The sequence below is a fragment of the Nyctereutes procyonoides genome, unplaced genomic scaffold (assembly GCF_905146905.1).
Source record: "Nyctereutes procyonoides isolate TBG_1078 unplaced genomic scaffold, NYPRO_anot_genome, whole genome shotgun sequence".
Taxonomy (NCBI): Eukaryota; Metazoa; Chordata; class Mammalia; order Carnivora; family Canidae; genus Nyctereutes; species Nyctereutes procyonoides.
Window position 1 is genome coordinate 16,297,037 of NW_026575034.1, and position 18,997 is coordinate 16,316,033.

The following is an 18,997-nucleotide window of genomic DNA, read 5'->3' on the forward strand; positions in this document are numbered from 1 at the left end:
AGACACCAAACACAGGTTTCAACTTTGCAGGCTTTTATACTTCCTAACAGAATTTTCCCAGTGACTCAAAGCTTTAGCTAAAACACTGTCCGCGTGCTCCCTTAGCACTGTGTTGGATGCTAATAATAGTTTGAGTGATCATTGGAGGTCAAGACCTAGCCTTTTCTGGTCTTTATAAATGAGTTATTAAAGGTCTGACAAAGATGGCATTGAGCTGGGAAGACCACATGATGGGAGATTTGGGGGTACCATTCACTAAGAAAGGGGTGTTTGGGATAGAGTTGGTTTGAAGGGGAAAATGGGGCATGTTTGATATTGGAAATAACAAAGGAAACAACCAGAAAGCTGCATTATTCATGCATCTATCCATTCATACACTTAGCATTTCTTATGCTGCTTCTGTTATGCACTTGGCCCAGAGAAATGAAATGCCTGGATCCTGACTTCAACACGAAGCCAGCACTGCATCACTAAAGGTAAAGAGATGATTTGGAGGTGAGCCGGGGGCTCAGGTGCCCTCTTTGTGCCCACTCAAGGCAAGAGGATGGAGGAGCCCGGTGAGGACTAAAAAAAGACTTTGGAATTGAACATGGAGGGCAGGTGGCAGGGTGGTGCCCATCATTACACAGAGGAATCAGCTAGGAAGAGAAAAGCTGGATTGGTGGAAAAATCACAGATGTCAGGAGAAGGCAGCATTTCCGGAGTGCAATAGCCAAGCTAAAATGAATACTGACGATAATAGCTACCATCTTTGGAACACTCCTTTTGTGCTTACTGCATGTATTTAATCCTAGACACTGTGCTAAGCACTGGGTGTACTGGGATGAGCAGGATAGTGTAGGCCGTGCCCTCACAGAGCTTACATTCTAGTGAGTTTCATGCTATATGTCATTTATGACTCCCAAGAACTGCAAGAGGCCAGAATTATTATCCCATTTTACAGATGAGAACACAGGGGCTCAGAGAGGTTGAGACACTTGCATAGGTCCCACAGAGAAAGGGTGGTGGAGCTTGGATATGAGCATGGTTCTATCTGATGCCAATGCCTCTGAATCCCCAGCCTGTATATGAGAATGCAAGCAGAGAAAGGACCTATGGATGTGCCTGGAAGGCGACCTTTCCCTGGAGGGGTATAGCTATAGGAGACAGATTTCAAAGGCCTAAGGGGGAGTGGAGGAAAGCGGATAGGAGGCAGGGAGGTTAGAGATTGTATTTGACCATGAATGGAGGGCGAGGGTGACCCAGTGTCTCCTTGTAGGCAGAGGCCAAGTACCAGCACCCTGGGAAAGCACACACTTGACCTTAACAGTGTGGTTGAAATTTTCATTTCCTTCTAGGTGGTCAGCTATAGCTAGCCCTGCAGTGCTGGGATGTGTCCACTAGGTGTGGCCCCCTGAACCCATAGGGCCTGAAATGCCCAGAGCCTTGAGGTCAGAGCAACCCAGGACCTACAGGGCTTAAACCCCAGGATTTGGGGTCTTCCTTGCTTGTGATCTTCATATGTGTGGGAAGCTCAGTACCCCCAACTGCCCGGAACCATGACCCTGCCATGTTCAGGGGCCAGAAGGCATCAGAAAACATTGAGAGAAAGGCTCCTTTGCCCTAGTGCATTATTGAGCGCACGAGCCATGAGTAACTCTGCAGTTACCAACCAGCCGCCGAACAGACGCAGTTTAACAGTACATTGTAAAAGTTTTACGGTTCGTAAAGATAAATGCAAAATTAATCCCTAAAGAACAAAGCAATTAAAAAAGTGCATAACGATGCAATTAGCTAGAAATGGTGGGGAGCAGGAAAGGGAGAGCGCCCATGGACGATTTTACTCTGGAAGGGTCTTCACACTTATGTTTTTTTAATTGTGTTCAATGAGGGAGCCATAGGAGAGTAAGATTCATAAGATGCACAGAAGAGGTAATAATTGATAAAGAGTTTGGAGAGTCAAACTGAAGGAAATTTTTACTTCCTTAAAAAGTTGGGACTAAGGAGGAAAAGAGCTATAAAGACCATTATTGGGATAATTAATGAAATTTTATTATAGGCTATGGATTAGATAATAGTAATGTATCAGAGTTTAATTTCCTGATTTGGGGGAAAAGGGAAAAATAAAAGCAAGAAAAAAACCTGGAAGCCAGCAATGTATGCTATCTCTCTCTCTCTCTCTCTCTCTCTCTCTCTCTCTGTTTTTTCCTTTTGTGGTGTTTTGTTTTTCGTTAGCTGAGTCTCCCTGTTGTTTTATATCAGATACCGGAAGGTAGGCTCTTGCCACCATTACATTCTAGTCCTACTTTTCCAGGAAGGGGCCACCAGGCAAGGCCAAAATCAGTCCCTTATGGTGACAGAGAGTGAGCAGGGGCTCCTCCCCCTTCCTCTCCCTTCCTTTCTTCTCCTTTTCCTTCATCCTCCTCTTCCACATACTGTTGTAATTTTTTTCTCGACAAGACCTGATATTCATAAACCTGAAGTTGCAGAAGGGGAATTCAGAGACATCTACTCCCATTTACAAGTGCTCTTTCCTCTCGGGGTACCTGGCTGGCTTGCTCGGACTCTTGATAACTGCTCATGTTATGATTGTAGGGTCATGGAATAGAGTCCCTGTGGAGCTCTGGGTTGGTAGCATCAGGCTTCACACTCAGTGAAGAGTCTGCTTGAGATTCTCTCTTTCCCTCTCCCTCTGCTCCTCCCCCCACTCTCATGCACTCTCTTTCTTAAAAAAAAAAAAAAAGCTCTTTGTAAAGGGATGCAAGAAGTAGGATACTGATAAATATAATAATATAATTTCCCAGTGCTTGTGCGTGACTGTTTACAGAAATTGCCTCTACACCCAAGTTTTTCTATCAAGCAAAGGTTACCTGAACATAAAGCCAGTCCTGAAAATAGTTAACCCCTGGTGTCAACTACTCCAGGAAATAACAAGTACTCCCATTAGGTCCTGTCTCTCCCTATGTGTGTGCTGTCTGTCTAGTTTTGGAAATAGAAGGGACAGACCCCAGTCGCTATCCTTGCTTGGTGCAGCCCCCAGCAGGTGATGGAGTGATGAATGTGATGTGCCCCACTTTATTCATTATGCCTGCTTCAGATGCTGCTCATCAGTGAGGGTCTTTATGACCTGGGTAATTTTCACTGCCCTGGATTGTAGCTATGTAAAGAAATCATGAAGTAGGGGAGATAAAATGTTAGTAATGATTGCAAGACAGTTTTCTTGGCTCTCAGCATTTCTGAAATCAAGTCGTGCCCTATTAAATTTGGCCTGTATAAGTAAATAATAAATAGATAAATAAATTACAATTTATTATCCCAACCAGAACACTTCTGAGAGTGAAAGGAGGTACTACCAACAACTGCACTAGAGCAATAGGCATAAACCAATAGTACCATGGGCAAACCAGGACACATGGTCACTCAATTTATAATCTTATATCTACATTGAATGCAGTTCTTTCCTTTGACATCATTTGTTAGGTGCCCATCATATGTGACTTTGAACATACAATGCTTAAAATTACATGTTTAACAGTGAGCAAAGTTTAAAAAGTAAACACAGCCCCTTCCCTCTTGGAGCTAATGACATAATGGCACAGACAGCTGATAAAAGGGAACAAAGAATAAATATACAGTCACAAATTTCAGTAAGTGCTATATCAATCAACTCAGGCTGCCATAACAAAACACATAGATGAAGTGGCTGAAACAATGGAAATTTGTTTTTTGACAGTTCTGGAGGCTAGAAGTCTGAAATTGGGGTGCCGGCATGGTCCAATGCTAGTCAGACCTCTCTTCCTGGCTTGTGTACAACCACCCTTTCACTGTGTCCTTACAGGATAGAGCTCTAGTGTCTCTTTTGTCTTCTTACTAGGACACTAGCTCTGTCTGGCCAGGGCTCCACCCTTATGGCGTCATTTAACTTAATCACCTCCTTAAAGGCTCTATTCCAGTATAATCACATGGGGAAGTTAGGGCTCCAACATATGAATTTGGTGGAGGGGGGACACAATTCAGTTCACGGCAAATGCCACAGCAGAAAACACGGAATGTAAGTTCCAGAAAGTCAGGGACTTTGTATGTTTTGCTCAGTGACAAAATTCTCTCATACAACAGTGCCTAGCACAGAGTAAGTGCTCAATAAATGATTGCTGACTTGAATTAAAGCAGAGAAGGGACATGATCTGACTTAGAGTTTTAGAAGGTGGATCGCAGAGCAAGAAGAGTTGAAGCAAAGAGACTCTTTAGGAGACTGTTGATAGAGTTGTCCACACACAGAAAATGGTGGCTCAGACCAGGCTGTTGACTCTGCAGATTGAGAGATGTGATTAAACTGAAGCTATACTTAGGCAGTAGAACTGAGTGCATTTGCTGATGTATTATTGGATGTGGAGGGAGAGGAAGAGGATGTAGTTATGGATGAATTACATAATTACTGATGTAGGCTTTAGGCTTTAGCTATTAGGTGGACGATGGGAAGACTAGGGGACAGATGGGGAGGCAGGGAAGGAAATTGAGAATGTGGTTTTGCATAAGGCAAGCTTGTGATGCCTGAGAGACACACAAGTGGAGGTGACATGTAGGCAGTTGGATATATAAATCTTGAGCTCGGAGGAATGTAGCTCATTTAATTCTCACAACTATTTTTGCAGTGTGTCATTTTTGTCTCCATTTCACAGACCAGGAAATTGAATGTTAGAAGGTAAAATGAATTGCCTAAAGTCACCAGTCCAGCAAATGAGAAATGTAGGCTTTGACACCAACACTGCTTAACCCCAGAGCCTGTGCTCTGAACCACAGGGACCTCCTGTCTCTCAAGAGGCACAGGTCTTAGATACATTTCCTACTCTGCTTCTAAATTATCACCTGACCTTGAGCCTCACTTTGCTCACCTGGGAAATGATGGGAGGTAAATCTGTTTGGTCTCCTTCAGTTCTGTACTGCAAGCTGATCTCCTTTATAAATCCCATTTTTAATGTGAGTTTGCTGTAGGTACCTTTCAGAGATCAGACTCAAACTGACAATTCATTTTGATGCGTATGAAAAGGGCAAATCTCTAAGTGAAGACCCAGCGCACCAGCTTTTTAAATCTGAATTCCAATGGAGTAAGAGGAAAGCTGATAGAACAAATACCATTTCTGAGGGAGAGAATATTCAGCATCTCAGATTCCTTTTTATCATCTGATTGGTAATCTTCAGGGCCCCACTGATCCAAATAAGGGGGTGATGCTTGGGCCAGACACATAGACTCCTCGAATGTCTGTGCCCCAAAGTCCACCAAACAGCCAAACTTTCCCACCTATGCCATCTCAGTGACACATACGTGACTGAGCCATGTGGCCCCTGATATTCTGGGGGTGTTGAGGGGTAGTGATGACAGAGCGTATCCTTTTGTCCAGTGGTTTCCTGGTTGCTTTGCATTTCAGAAAGGATTCTCCTTACTTACCATGAGCTATAGTCTTCAGACATTGGTCCAAAGAGTCATTCCTTGGGCCAATGTCACCCTTTGGAGGGGGCGCCTGATAGGGATCATCAATTTGAATTTGATTGGGACATGCTAATGAGCCATTCATATGTGTGGGATTTGTTTCTGATTAGATTAAGCTTCTGAGAGAGGAGAGAAACAGCCACTGATTAAAGACATAAAAAAGGAAACACTTTAAATGAGTAAGTGGTTCATCTTCATATAGCAAAGTATAAATTAAACATAGTCCAGGGGATCAGCTTTGAATAGCAGCTGGATAGAGTGGGCTTTTCTGAATACGTCCACAAGGAGAAGATGCTCACGGCAATTCAAAGGGACTTAACCCACCAGAGAGGGCATTGAACACTCCGGAGTAAATGGATGGGCCAACTTATCTGATAAAAATGACTCTCGGGCTAGCAATGAGAAAGGTTTTATTTGGATTTTAGAAAATTGCTCCCCGAGTCCCTGTGACATTCAAGCTTATTATTATTCTCTAGCAGCATCAGTGATGGTAATGGGGCCAGAGATCTTAGCTCAAAACAAAGACTCGATTAGAGTAGACACCACACGTGTCAATGGGACCCTGATTTGGAACTTAGCTAATACTTCTCTCTCAGAGCATGGGACTTCTATAGTTTTGGTTCTATAGAAATGCCTAGACTGGATTTAGCCAGCCTTCCCAGCCTCATGCGTGAGAAGCTGTGAGGGTCAGCCCTGTCACATTACCTGACCAAGGCCAGGGTGTGGCTGCAGCCCTGGACTCACCTGGCTCACTCCAGAATTAGAGGAGCAGCCACAGGACTACTACCTCGTCATCTGGGGCACCCTGAGCGGTGCATGACCTCCAAGCCACAGCCTTATCCTCTTCCACTCTGCTGGCTTCTTTGTTTTCTGACCTCTGCTCTGGTTCTGAACATGAAGCAGACTCTCACCTACAGCCTGTTTTGCAACAGTCCTAACACCGCCTTCTCCTGGTGGCCCCACTCCCTGGGATCAAATCTATTTTCTGTAGATTTCTCAGCCTCTGTGGGGTCCTGCTCTGACCAGACTCATCACCTGGACTTGGGAAGTTGTCACCTTCTGAACAATATTTCCCCATGCCTGGAACTTTCTGTTACAAAGTCCCAGTTGATGGACTAAATCCCTGATTATCGGTACTGCAGAGCCCAAGCCTCTCTGGTCACTTTGCCCCTTTGACAGCTTGTATTAATCAAAGCTATACCAGTAGCCCCCAAGCCCCAGAGGCTTAACCCAGAGCAGGTTTCTTTCCTGCTCACATTAGTCTCCTGCAGGGTGGGAGGCTGTCCTGGGCAGCTAGTCTCTTAGTGATGATTTCCCTCAGGGGGTTCACCATCTTTGAACTTGGAGACCATCCTGCCTTAAGCATCCAGCAGATTGGGAGGGAGAGACGTAGAAGTGCTCATGGACTTCCCACACTGGATCCTTACTGACCTTGGTCCAGAAATGACCATTTCATTGGGCTGCTCACAGGATCCCTCCTGACTATGAGGGAGGATGGGATATATAGAGGAGCAGACATTCGTGAGCAGTAGAAGTCTACTGCACCCTTGAGGACTATCCTCCTCCTGGCTCCACTTCACTAACCTCAATATGTTCAGGCCGGACTTCTTCCTTTTGGTCATGAATTCAACCTAGCTTGAGTGTGGGGCAATATTAACCAGGCCCACTGGCTGGTATGAGATCTGAGGTTACCATGAATAAACTCTACTTGGTTGAAACCATTAAAAGATGCCCGCTGTTCCCAATGACCACATGTTTGCAAAGCAGTCCTCATGAAATTTCCCATGACGAAGTGAACTCCCTGGCCCCAGTCTTTATAGTCAGAGCCCTGGGGTCTGAGGAAAAGCAGAGTTCCCTGTATGTGATGGGTTAGTTTGCTGAGCCTGGAGCCATCCCTGCCCCTCGGTTTCCTGTAGGTAAGAAGCTGTTTCAGCAAATCTCAAGTCCCCGCAAAACAGCCTTTTAACTTTCTCTTCATGAAAAGCTTCCAGACATTCCAGCCCAGCTGGTCTCTTCTTGGAATTTTGCCAGACGAATCCTCCTGCTGCTTTCTGATAGTTATGAAGAATCCTTTTCAAACAGGGAAACTGCTTCAAGTGCTTCTTAGAGCTGACCCCCAAATCAGACCCCTTTAGGGACACCTTCCAAGAAAAAGCATCACTTTTTTTTTTTTTTTCCCCAAGCAGCAATTCTGTCCAGAGGACTCTTTGGCAATGTTTATTGCCAGAAGAGGGCTTGGAGAAACTATATCCCCAGGGAGTGCTTTTCTGTGGAGTCTGATGGAAGAAATAAGCATTGTCAGACTTTAAAAATGTTTTTTTTTACACTTTAAAATAATGAAGTATCTACCCTTGGAAACCTGGAAAGACACCAAGGGAAGTATTATACTGGAGATAATTCAGCACTAAGGCCCAACTCTTGATTCCACATTCATGCAGTAAGTATTTATCAAGCACTTGTCATGTGCCAGGCCCTGTGGAGACACTAGAGATTCCTTCATGAGGGCAAGGTGCCCGTGGGTCTTCTCTTGAAGGCTGGTATTGCAGACCTAGAAACAGGCTAAAGTCCCAGCTCCCTGAACACCAAGGAGTTACAGATTAAAGCTATGGCAAGAGTCAACTTCACATCCATTGGATTGGCAAGAATTAAAAAGCTGGACAATGCCAAATGTTGGCGAGATTGCGAAGCAACACGAGAGCTCATCTGCGCTGGTGGGAGCAGGGCTTGCTATACTCACTCTGGAAGAGTTTCTCTTTCCTGAGGAAAGTTGAATGTCTATACAACCTATGCCTCAGAAATTCCCCTGTGGTGTAAACACACACGGAGGGGTGCTTGCTCTTGGGCGCCAAGAGACATGCATAAGAATGTTCCAAGGAGTGCTCTTCATTATACTGGAAACAGCCAGGCTGTCGACCAACAAGAGGATGTATAAGTAAACTACTGTGTATTTATACAATGGAACACTATGGTGATGAAAATAAATGGACCAAGTAGCAAGCTGCAGAATGCAGACAATATGCTTTCATTTATATAATGTTCAAAAACAGGTAAAAACTAAATAGTGTAGGTTGATGGCAAGGAAATCAACAAAATTCAGGATAACGGGTTGCCTTTGGGAGTAAGGAAGAGCACACAGTTTTCTGAGTTACTGCTAATGTACTGTTTCTTAAGCAGGTAAACAGTTGTTCCTTGTATTACGCGTCTTTGTGCCTATGCACACAACTACCCTAAGTGCTGTGCACGAGAAAGTATAGGTGATACAGCAACATGTGGCAGAGGCATTTAACCAAATTTAGGGCAGCCAGGAAAAGTAGGTAGGAATTACTAGACAAATAAATGTATTGCGAGGAAAGAATTCCAGAAAAGGGAATAGTATGGGTGCAGGGCAGAAATACCAAGAACAGGACTCCCAGGTCTGCCCCAGGAATTAAAGAGAAGTCGGCGTAACTGGATAGCAGAGGATGGCAGATGAAGCTGCAGCAAACAGGAGGGACCAGGTCTCAGAAGTCTTCCAAATCACGTTGAGGAACACTATCTTTCTCTGGAGACTGAAGGTTGCAAGTATAGGAATGAGATGCGTTTTGGAGCAAGGTTGGCTCCATGCTTTACATTGTCTCATCCTGGCTCCTCCTCTGCGCCATCACACCCTTAACCTCAGCTTGCTGGTGGCTTCTGGCATTTGTCACAGCTTTGCCCAGACTCGGTCCCTCTTCCCTTCTTCCTCCCATGAGGACCAGGCCTAGGGTGAGGTGAGAGCAAGGTGCCCAGGGCACAGAATGGAAGGACACCCAGAGAAGGAGGGCCCTGCGCAGCCCTGGTCGGCGTCTTTGTTTGCCTGCATTCCTGACCCTACAATCATTCTGCAAATGAGTTCCTGGCCTTGTGCCAGCTATTCTCAGGCCTCGATCTCAACCTCCAGCCTCCTTGTCTTCCTTCCCCCAGCCTGCCTGCTTTGGCTTTCTACTCTGTCTCAGCATTTCACAGCCAAGTTAGGCGAGACAGTTACACATAAAAAGCTAATTAACAACATGAGCCAAGAAATACGGACCACATGAGTGGTACAAATCATGTGTTTCAGGAGTTTGGAGGAACTGGGCCAGGCTGGCTTTGGATGGATGGATGGAGAGCAGGAAGGAGGCTTTCTAGACTAAAGGAATAGTGGGAACATTTTGGCAAGAGCAAAGAGATCATTAAAAGTCATGAGGAGATAAAAAGCTGGACAGGATTTGGGATCCTGTGGTCCATGGCTGTGAAGCACAAGGCTGAAATGCCACCACCCCTGAGCCCTTGCGTACAGTAAACGTTACTAATAAATTGTGGCATGTTTTTCCATTGAGCCCGGAGAATCCTTCTCAACACAGTGCTTCAGAAGGACATTAATAAGTGAATGGATTTAACATGGAAGTATTATCTGCTATCCTTGACATAGACTGTGGAGTGATCACAAGTCTCGGAGTGGGAGGAATGGTCCAACTGTATCCTGTGTGCCTTGCCTCCAGTGTCTCCCTATTTTACAGCTTCCAATTTATGACTCTGCCAGTCGTGTCTCAAATACTTGGTGTCATTTGAGGTACTGGCAAGAAAACGTAGAATCACAGAATGCAAGAAAGTAGACGGGATCTATCACGTCACTGAGTTCAGTTCCTCCATTTGGCAGCTAGGAGAAACCTGAGGCTGGGGAGGGAAACAGGCTTGTTTATGTAAGTGGCAAACAAACAGAACATAAACTCAGATCTTTTAACCCTGACCTTGTACCAGCGGCTCCCAGTCCAGGAAAGGGAAAGGAACCTGACCTTTCCTGAGAACCCGCGACATGCCTGTCTTTCCTAGTGAGAGTTTTCTATAAAGCATCTCTTTTAAACCTGCCAGGGCATCATAATCCCCAATAAAAAGGCAATTGACATCCAAAGGTTCAAGTCAAAGGCTAATGTGCAACGGAGGCAGGATTCAAACCCTCTCCATCAGCCCCCAAGACCTGCCTTTGCAGATGGTTCCCAGGCTTGGATGCTCCAAGCCTTTCTGCAAACGATAATAGGATTAGGACTGTCTGGGAAGGGCTGGCAGTGAGGGAGACTGTGCTCCACGCTGAGTAACTGTTGTTTACCATCTCCTTCCCGTTCTTAGTCACCTCTGGGGGAAGCCCAGCAGCTCCTCTGTGGGTGTATGCAAGCCCCGGCCAGGTTGAGGGCTTTCTCTACGGTGCATTCATGGCTCTACAAGATGAAGCCGCCTGCTTTCCACGACACTCATTTGACGACTTGCCAGGTTTTACAACGTTAATTTAAGCTCTGCAGCCAAAGTGACTCTCTTCAGTTACAGCAGCGTGCACTTAAATGTCAGAGCTATGCTGAAAAACCGCTTGGGTTTGAAGGAAGTCATTGTGTTCAGTAAAATCTGGCCACATTTTATGTTTATGGCCTTGATTAGGGCATCCAGCTGAGCGAGTTAAAACTGCCTCTCCGTAGTCAGTGAAAGCCCAGGGCTCAGATTGCTGGAATCACTCGTTGAAGTGACGGTTATTTTGAATGTATACTGAATGCTTTGTGCCGGTGTATGCAACATGATCCTTGTCTTCCTGGAGCTTCTAGTCTAACCAGGAGGAGGGGAGAGACTTTGAAAGAGTAAGGACATTAAGTGGAAGTGTTGTGAATAAGTGTTGCGGAGAGAAAGCGTGGGGCGCTGTGAGTATTCCAAGGGAACCTAATGGGGGCGGTCAGAGAAGGTAATATTTGAGCTGGGTAACAAGTTGGGGGGAATTGTTCCAGAAGATGGAATAGCAGGTGCAAAGAAACAGGGATAGGGAAGAACTTGGTGTGGTCATATATTTCCCCTCGCCCATCCAGAAGCCACAAATCCAGCCTACATCCAGGAGTCCCCAGTGCCTCCCTTGTTGTAAGGAGCCAGGCTCACATGCAGCCTATGTGTAAATCAGGCTCTACATCTTGTAGGTGCTTCCTGTGATCCCGTGACCTCATCTGCCTTCTTGTTTACCCTTGGCCTTCATTTCTCAGCTGTGTCTTTGGTGCCCACCTTCCCGACCCTCCCTCTGTTGGCACCCTCACCCCCGGGAACTTGCAAGGCTAAGCCATCGCTGTCTCCCACATCTTTGCCGTCCATCCAGTGGCCCTGCTTCTCTGGTACAATCCTTCCTGTCTGTAGCCTCCTTCTGGTTTGGGTCTTTCTACCTCATGCCAGCTGTGAAGTATCCCAGACACCGCTCCCCTCCCCCATGTCCTCATTCCCTACCCCACCCAAAACTCCATGGAAGTTTCATGATGTCATCTTCCACAAGGTCCAAATGCCAGTGATCTTCTTTCCTATCCTTTGTCTACCATCCACGAGAGGGTCTCTGAGATCACCTGTAGATAAGACTTTTGAGAATCTCTGTGTGTCAAGTTATTGGTCAGCAGAGCTGCTCATCACCCAGGGATCAGAGAGCACGGGATTCCTCTTATTTATATCAGCATCACTGGGCAGGGTCCTGAAGCAGTGGGATAAGCCTGCTGAATCCACTCCCTTCTGCTCCAATGCCCAGAGACTGCTAGGAACCCAAAGGTGGCCTTCAAGACAGCTGCCACCACCCTCTCCGTCGATGAGTTCCTTTGCACAGAAGGGAGGAGAGCGAGGATGACGTCTGGGTTAGCAAGTGCTCTGAGTCTCTAGGGAGGAGGCTGGTGCACCCATCCACACTGGGCAGGGCACTCTGGAAGGCAGCCTGTCTCTTGGCTGGTGGGCTTCAGCCAGACGTACGAGTCCTCTGCACTTATATTTCTCCCGAAGGTGAATGTACAGGACAGCCAAATAGCAGTGATTATAAGGTTATTATAAAATAATAACGTGTGCAGGGGCTTCCTGAGCCCATAGCCCTATGTGAGAATGACCTCTGTTACGCGTGTTTCGTAGACAAGAGGTTAAGTGGCCCAAAGTGTCCCCTCAGCAGGCACACAGAGGCAACAGAATGGACTCCGGTATCTCACCTCTACCTCCTTGGTAGGGGCAAAACTGAAGCAGGTCCAGGGTTGAACACGAATCCACACATCATCCCCTTCTTCCACTGGGCGAATTTGAGGGTTGGGCAGAGAAGTAACCTGCCAAAGGTGGCACAGCAGCAGGTGGCAGAAGCAAAATATTTGAATTTAGCTCTCACTGGTTCCAAAGCTGTGCTATCAAATGCTATGTGGGCCAGCCCCACCTCTGCTGGAAACCCATGATCTGTCCTGGGCACCATTTAGCCCGTGTCCTAAGGAGACCCCGGGGCAGGGGTGGAGTATGTAAGTGTATGTGCAGAAGTCCAGGGTTGGGAGAACAAACCATGCTGGGCAAAGTGAAAAAATGTCAGCGTGGCTATGGCATAGAGTGCTTGGGAAGCAAGCCCTGGGCTGGGGGCGGTGGGCAGGCCTGGGCCCCAGGAGCCTCGGGACTGTACTGGTAGGGTACAGGGGGGAGGTGGTCCACTTGACACCTTGAAAAGATCACTCTGGCTGCTGGGAGGAGAAGAGCCTGGAGGAGCCGGGAGGGAGGAGGGAGATCAGTTGTTTGGAGTCTGTTGCAGAGTCTAGATGAGACATGACAGTGGTCTGGACAGGGGCGGTGGCCATAATGAAGGAAAACAGGAGTGGGTTTGAGACCCACCAGTGAGATCACACGGTTCCTTGTCCTGTGCACTCCAGGCGGATGGGAGGGGCAGCCGCCACCCTCCTGATCAGAACCGCGGCAGATGCGCCCACTCTAAAGTGAAATGGTGAACAGACTCTTTGAGAAACAGGTCTTGTAATAAAAGAGCTTTGTTATGAATCATGTTCTGTGTTGTGTTGCTGAAATATGCCAAGTAATAGCCTCCCTTCCAGTTGCAAAAGAATAATTACCCCGACTCTTTGTGTTGTCAATAACATATTCGGAATATTCACAGGCTTTCATTGCGAATCTGAGCAAAGTGAATTGGAAGTCAGCGTGATCCCCAGAATGTATGGGTCATGGAAATGAAGCTACACAGCCTGAGGCCTTCCATGGCTTCCTCTCTTCCGTGAGCTTCACTGGGGATCAAACAGATCCTTTTGTCTTCAGTACCAGCTGTGTGGCCTTGGCCAAGGGACAGTCTTGAGTCTCAGTTTCCCCATTTGGAACTGGAGACATTAGCAACTGCCTCACAGGGTTATTCCGAGGAGCCTGCTGAACATAATTTGTATAGTAATGGCTGAGCTGATGGCATGTTTATTATGTGCCAGGCATTTTCCTAAGCACTCTGTGTATAATCACTTTAATCTCCTCGGTAACCTCATGAGAGAGGTGCTATTATAATCCCCATTTGACGGGAGGAAACTGAAACACAGTGAGATCGAGTGACTCACCCAAGGTCATGCAGCTAGTGTGAAACAGAGCCAGGATTTAAATCCAAGTAGTCTGGTTCCAAATCTTCTGCTCATAACCACCACACTGTGCCGCCTGCCCACATGCGTAGTCCAGTACCTGGCACATGGGAGATACCCAGTGGGAGCGCTGGTTTCCCTTCCAGTGGTCCTAAATAATATACTAAACGCAAGATAAGCTCAGAAAGTAGAAAGGTGATCAGTTGCTTTCTAACTCTGACAGTCCCTAGAGACCAACCTACTGGTACAAAACAGGCAGAAGAGAAAGCATTCTGTTCCTAACTCAGGGGTAATTAAGGGAAATTCAAAGGTGACCCTAGGGCAGCCCGGGTGGCTCAGCAGTTTAGTGCCACCTTCAGCCCAGGGCGTGATCCTGGAGTCTCAGGATCAAGTCCTGCGTCGGGCTCCCTGCATGGAGCCTGCTTCTCCTCTGCTTGTGTCTCTGCCTCCTTCCCTCTCTCTCTCTCTCTGTGTTTCATGAAAAAATAAATAAAATCTTTAAAAAAAAAAAGGTGACCCTAGAGTGCACTTATCTTGATGAACACTGAGAAATGTATAGAATTGTTGAATCATTACATTATACACCTAAAACTAAGTATGTTAACTATACTTGAAAAAAAAAAAAAAGAAAGAAAGAAAAAACAAAGTTGACCTCATCTTGGATGAAGACTTATGGTCATTGATGGATACCTGTTATAAGTGTGAACATTATGTACCAAACTGTCCAGCTGACAGTACCTGAGAGGCAGCCACTGCTGTCCACCAAGAGGGGATGACTGTTTTCCCTCAGAAGCCTCATTTATCAGCTCTGCTCAAGTATTTCAGATTCATCTCATGTTTATTAAGCATCAACCACTTATTGATTGAGTGATTAAATATCATCATCCATATATTTATTCAACAAGTACTTACAAAGTACCTGTATGTCCCAGGCCTTGTGTCAGGTGCTAGAGATGAGAAGTGGGTGAGATCCTGGTTCTTCCATCTAGGAACACAGAGAGAGGAAAGGAGGGAGGCTCATAGTTAAGCAGGAAGTTGTGATACCAAGAGCTTTGAGGGCCAGAGAAGGGAGCAATTGGCTCTGCCCCAAGAATTTCACAAAGACCCTGCAACAGAGAGGTCATGTGACCAAAGTCTTGAGAGATTATATTTTTTCAGCTGGAGAAGGAGGGGCATTCTAAAATGACAAATAGGATAGGCAAAAACCTAAGGGTACAAAAGGATGTGCACATTCCAGAACACTGAAACATCAGAGTGACTGGAATGATTGTGGCAAGACTTCTAAGACATTGTCCCTTGACACTCGGAATAGAAGATCATTTTTCCTTTAAATAAAATTGCACCTAGTTCAAGCTCTTAGTCACTGAGGTCAGAGAGAAGTTTCACAGGGTTCCCTTCTTTGTCTCTCCCCCTCTCTTGGGTTCTATCAGAACTCAAACCTGAGGACAGATGGACCAAGAGAGGGACACCTGGCTCTCTCCCTCTGATGATCACTAACCTGTGTCCAGACCCCTGTGGTCCATTTAAGGATGCTATCTCTGCTGGGAGTCTCTGCTGCTTCCTCCATGTCAAGCGTGGCTGCAGAGACCTTTCTGAAAAATTTTGTTAACTTCTCCACCAGGAGCAAAGAGAACTCAGATCTTTGGTCACAAAACATTTAATCTCCTCTTTGCAGGGTGGAAAGAATAGAAAAAGAAGGTGCATTAATTCTTTGCTTGTAAATCCATGGCAACAAGAAACAAGACAAAACGACTCAATAATCTTCCCTCTATAGGAGTACAAATAGGGTAGAGCTCACTGCCTTTGCAGACAGTGGTCTGAGGAGACAAGATGAAGAGAGCTGGAGTTGCCCATGCAACCTGAGGTCTGGTTGCAAGGGCAACCAGGTCTGGAGCCTGTGGTCTGGTTTAGTGGCTCAGAGTTGGGTCCAGGCACTGATGAGTGGCTCTGTGTCTTCTACAGGTATGGCAGTGTGGTGGCAGCGTGGAGGTCCTGCCATGCTCGAGGATTGCCCACATTGAGCGAGCCCACAAGCCCTACACCGAGGACCTCACGGCCCATGTCCGCAGGAATGCTCTCAGGGTGGCTGAAGTCTGGATGGATGAATTTAAAAGCCACGTCTACATGGCATGGAACATACCCCAAGAGGTAGGAAGCCCCTGTGGATGGGTTTTGGGGGGTTTTCTGGGGAAACAAACACAAAAACAAAAAATATGGGACTAAATCCTTCTTCCCATGGATGAACCAGAGTTTTGTTACCCATGCTAGAGTAGATTCTCAACTCCCTGACATACCACATGTGGAAGAAAAGAGGCATTAAGCCATGTCTTACCCCACCCACATCCCTGGACAGCATGCTTAATGGGAGACTTCTTCTCTCCCAACCTCTGTATCCTTATTTTATTTTTATTTTATTTTATTTTATTTTATATTTTATTTTATTTAATTTCATTTTATTTTATTTTATTTTATGGTTTATTTATTTTATGGTTTATTTATTTTAAAAGATTTTATTTATTTGAGAGAGAGAGAGTGAGTGAGCATGAGCAGGGGGAGGGGCAGAGGGAAAGGGAGAGAGAACCCCAAGCAGACTCAAGGCTGAGTGCACAGCCCGATGTGGGCCTGATCCCATGACCCTGAGATCACAACCTGAACTGAAACCAAAAGTTGGACCCTTAACTGACTGAGCCACCCAGGTGGCCCATCAGTATCTTCATTTTATCTTTTTTTTTTTAAGATTTTATTTATTTATTCATAGAGACAGAGAGAGAGAGAGAGGCAGAGACACAGGCAGAGGGAGAAGCAGGCATCATACAGAGAGCCTGAGGTGGGACTCCATCCAGGGTCTCCAGGATCACGCCCTGGGCTGCAGGCGGTGCTAAACCGTTGCGCCACCGGGGCTGCCCAGTATCCTCATTTTAAATGAGAACATTGGGAAGCTCCTGGGTGGCTCAGTCAGTTGGGTGTCTGTCTTTGACTCAGGTCGTGATCTCAGGGTCCTGGGATCGAGCCTCTCATGGGGCTCCACATTCAGCCGGGAGTCTGCTTCTCCCTTTCCCTCTGCTCCTCCCCCCATTCATGCTCACTCACTCACTCTCTCTCAAATAAATAAAATCTTTTTAATAAATAAGTAAGTGAGAATGTCAGAGGTGGCTCCAAGTTTACTTCATGTTCCCAGGTTCTCAGCTTCTCTGCTATACAAATATATCGGAATTCACAAAACGCCCCTTAATCTCCCTGTAGACTGGGATCAGGCTTCTCCATGGAACCTTTGAGCAGAGCGATAAGGAACGCCCATATGCCTCTAGGATTTCTTGAACCACATGCATGCGGAGGGGATACACTCTTAAAGGGAATCTCAAGAGGAGAAGGGAAGTGTTCTGGACATTCATAGGCTGTTTCTGACCTTCACAGAATCTCACCGTGGCTTGCTACTGTCCTCTATCCTTCTTGTCACCAACACTTAAGAAGTGCCAGAAAAAAAGCATTGTTTCTCTAGTAGATTCGTTCAGCCTTGCCATGTGTCATATGGAAATGACCTTAGACCACTGAATTGGGAAAACCCAACAGATGCCAGCTGTGGGATCCCAACCTGCTTACCAGCCTGTCTGCCTGGAGATCGTTGCTTATGTTGCAGTGTCTGAGACAGCTGTTGACTGCATGACCTCCTTTTTTCCCCTTGGGAGTCCTTTAAAAAGCTTCAGTTCTTTCTTCCTAATAGGGACGTGGTTGATTTTTGCCTGAAGTTTCCATATGAAGGCCCTATTCCCTGATCTCTCCACCTAGCTAATGTTGCTCTGGCTAAGTGATTGAGAAAATAGCCTGGGCCATGCGCAGGAGCTTTTGGGCAGCACCCCCATTACCACCACCATCATGGAGGAGGAGGCTTGGGTTAAGATGTAGACTCCGGAACCAGTGACATTTTAGCAGTAGAAAGAAGAATGAGGAGCCGAGAAGTACCAGCCAGGGTGCAGGCAACCCTAATGAACCAGCCCCAGGATTGCATCCCTGACAGTGGGAGTGTTTCTAGGGAAACAGCAGTGCCTTCTGGTCCCATCTGTGGCTGTGGGCGTTGGATCACAGTATTCTGGGGAGCATGCTAAGTACCACTGTGGGTGTCCTTTGATAGCAAAATGTTAAGAACACATGGAAAGTCCCCCAGGAACTTAGCAGTAAAGCATCAGAGATCCGCAGTCCGTTCGCCAAGTCTTGTCCATATTCCTGCCCCCCTTCTTTCCAGACCTCAAAACTGCACACCTTTTAGACTACTCTCTCGCATTTGTGGCTGCCAGATGTGGAAATGGACAGTAAATCCGTTGAATGGCAGAGAACCAAGTGAAACAAGCAATTGGAAAATGATCAAACTTGGTGTATGTCTGTGACTCTGCAGGGGAGTGGTTCAAACCCAATCAGATAGGTGGGAGGAGAAGGTGTGAATTCAAGAAAGGCAGAAGAAGGATGGGAGTGTCCAGAATAAAGTCTCAGGTGGAGAAGGAAGAGGTCAGTGTGTTTTCTCAAAATCTATCCCCTGACCCCCACTTTTCCCTGCTTTATGCAGATCTCCTCGCTTACCTCTTCTCAGGCTTCTGGAAAGAGTCAACACCTTTTCCCCTCCATTCACTTCTCAAGCCACATCCTGGGATTGCACCAAAACTGCTGGTGTGACAAAGGATCCTAACTGCTTAATGGACATTTTAAAGTCTTCAACGGGATGACAGCTTTCCCTTGAAACTCTATACTCACTTCCCTTGACACCACACCCCAGCGTATCCCCATCTTCCTCTGATTGCTCTTAATTCCCTTGTGGGTGACTCTTACCTCCCTCGGATGCTTAAGTTAAGCTCCCAGGGATCCATCCTTGGCCAGCCACTCTCATTGTACATCATCTCCCTGGTGGTCCCATCTGTCACTGGGCGCTTCTCCCACCTACCTGCTGATACTTCCTAACTAAGATCTCCAGCCCTGACTTCTGCCTGAAGCGTCAGACCCACAGTCGCACATCCCCAGGCTGCTCCCTCGGGCACTTTAGTCTCAGTTTGGCAAAACGGAGAACATCTCCCCCCCCCCCCCCAGCAGTTCCTGTTCTTCCTCCCCATCACAGTCTAGGATAGCACCGTCTGCCCAGATCTACGAGCTTGAAACTGAGCATCTTTCCCCCAAACCC

At 46.5% G+C, this 18,997-nt stretch overlaps 1 protein-coding gene across 2 annotated transcripts in view; it reads left to right on the plus strand.

Moving 5' to 3' along the window:
* The window catches only part of GALNT18 (polypeptide N-acetylgalactosaminyltransferase 18), a 340,729-nt gene that overhangs the window by 264,458 nt on the left and 57,274 nt on the right, over nucleotides 1-18,997 (plus strand). For both annotated transcript variants that reach the window (XM_055317867.1, XM_055317868.1), the window contains one exon: nucleotides 15,796-15,981. In XM_055317867.1, the coding sequence (XP_055173842.1) occupies nucleotides 15,796-15,981 (186 nt within the window). The remainder of the gene's footprint in view (nucleotides 1-15,795; nucleotides 15,982-18,997) is intronic.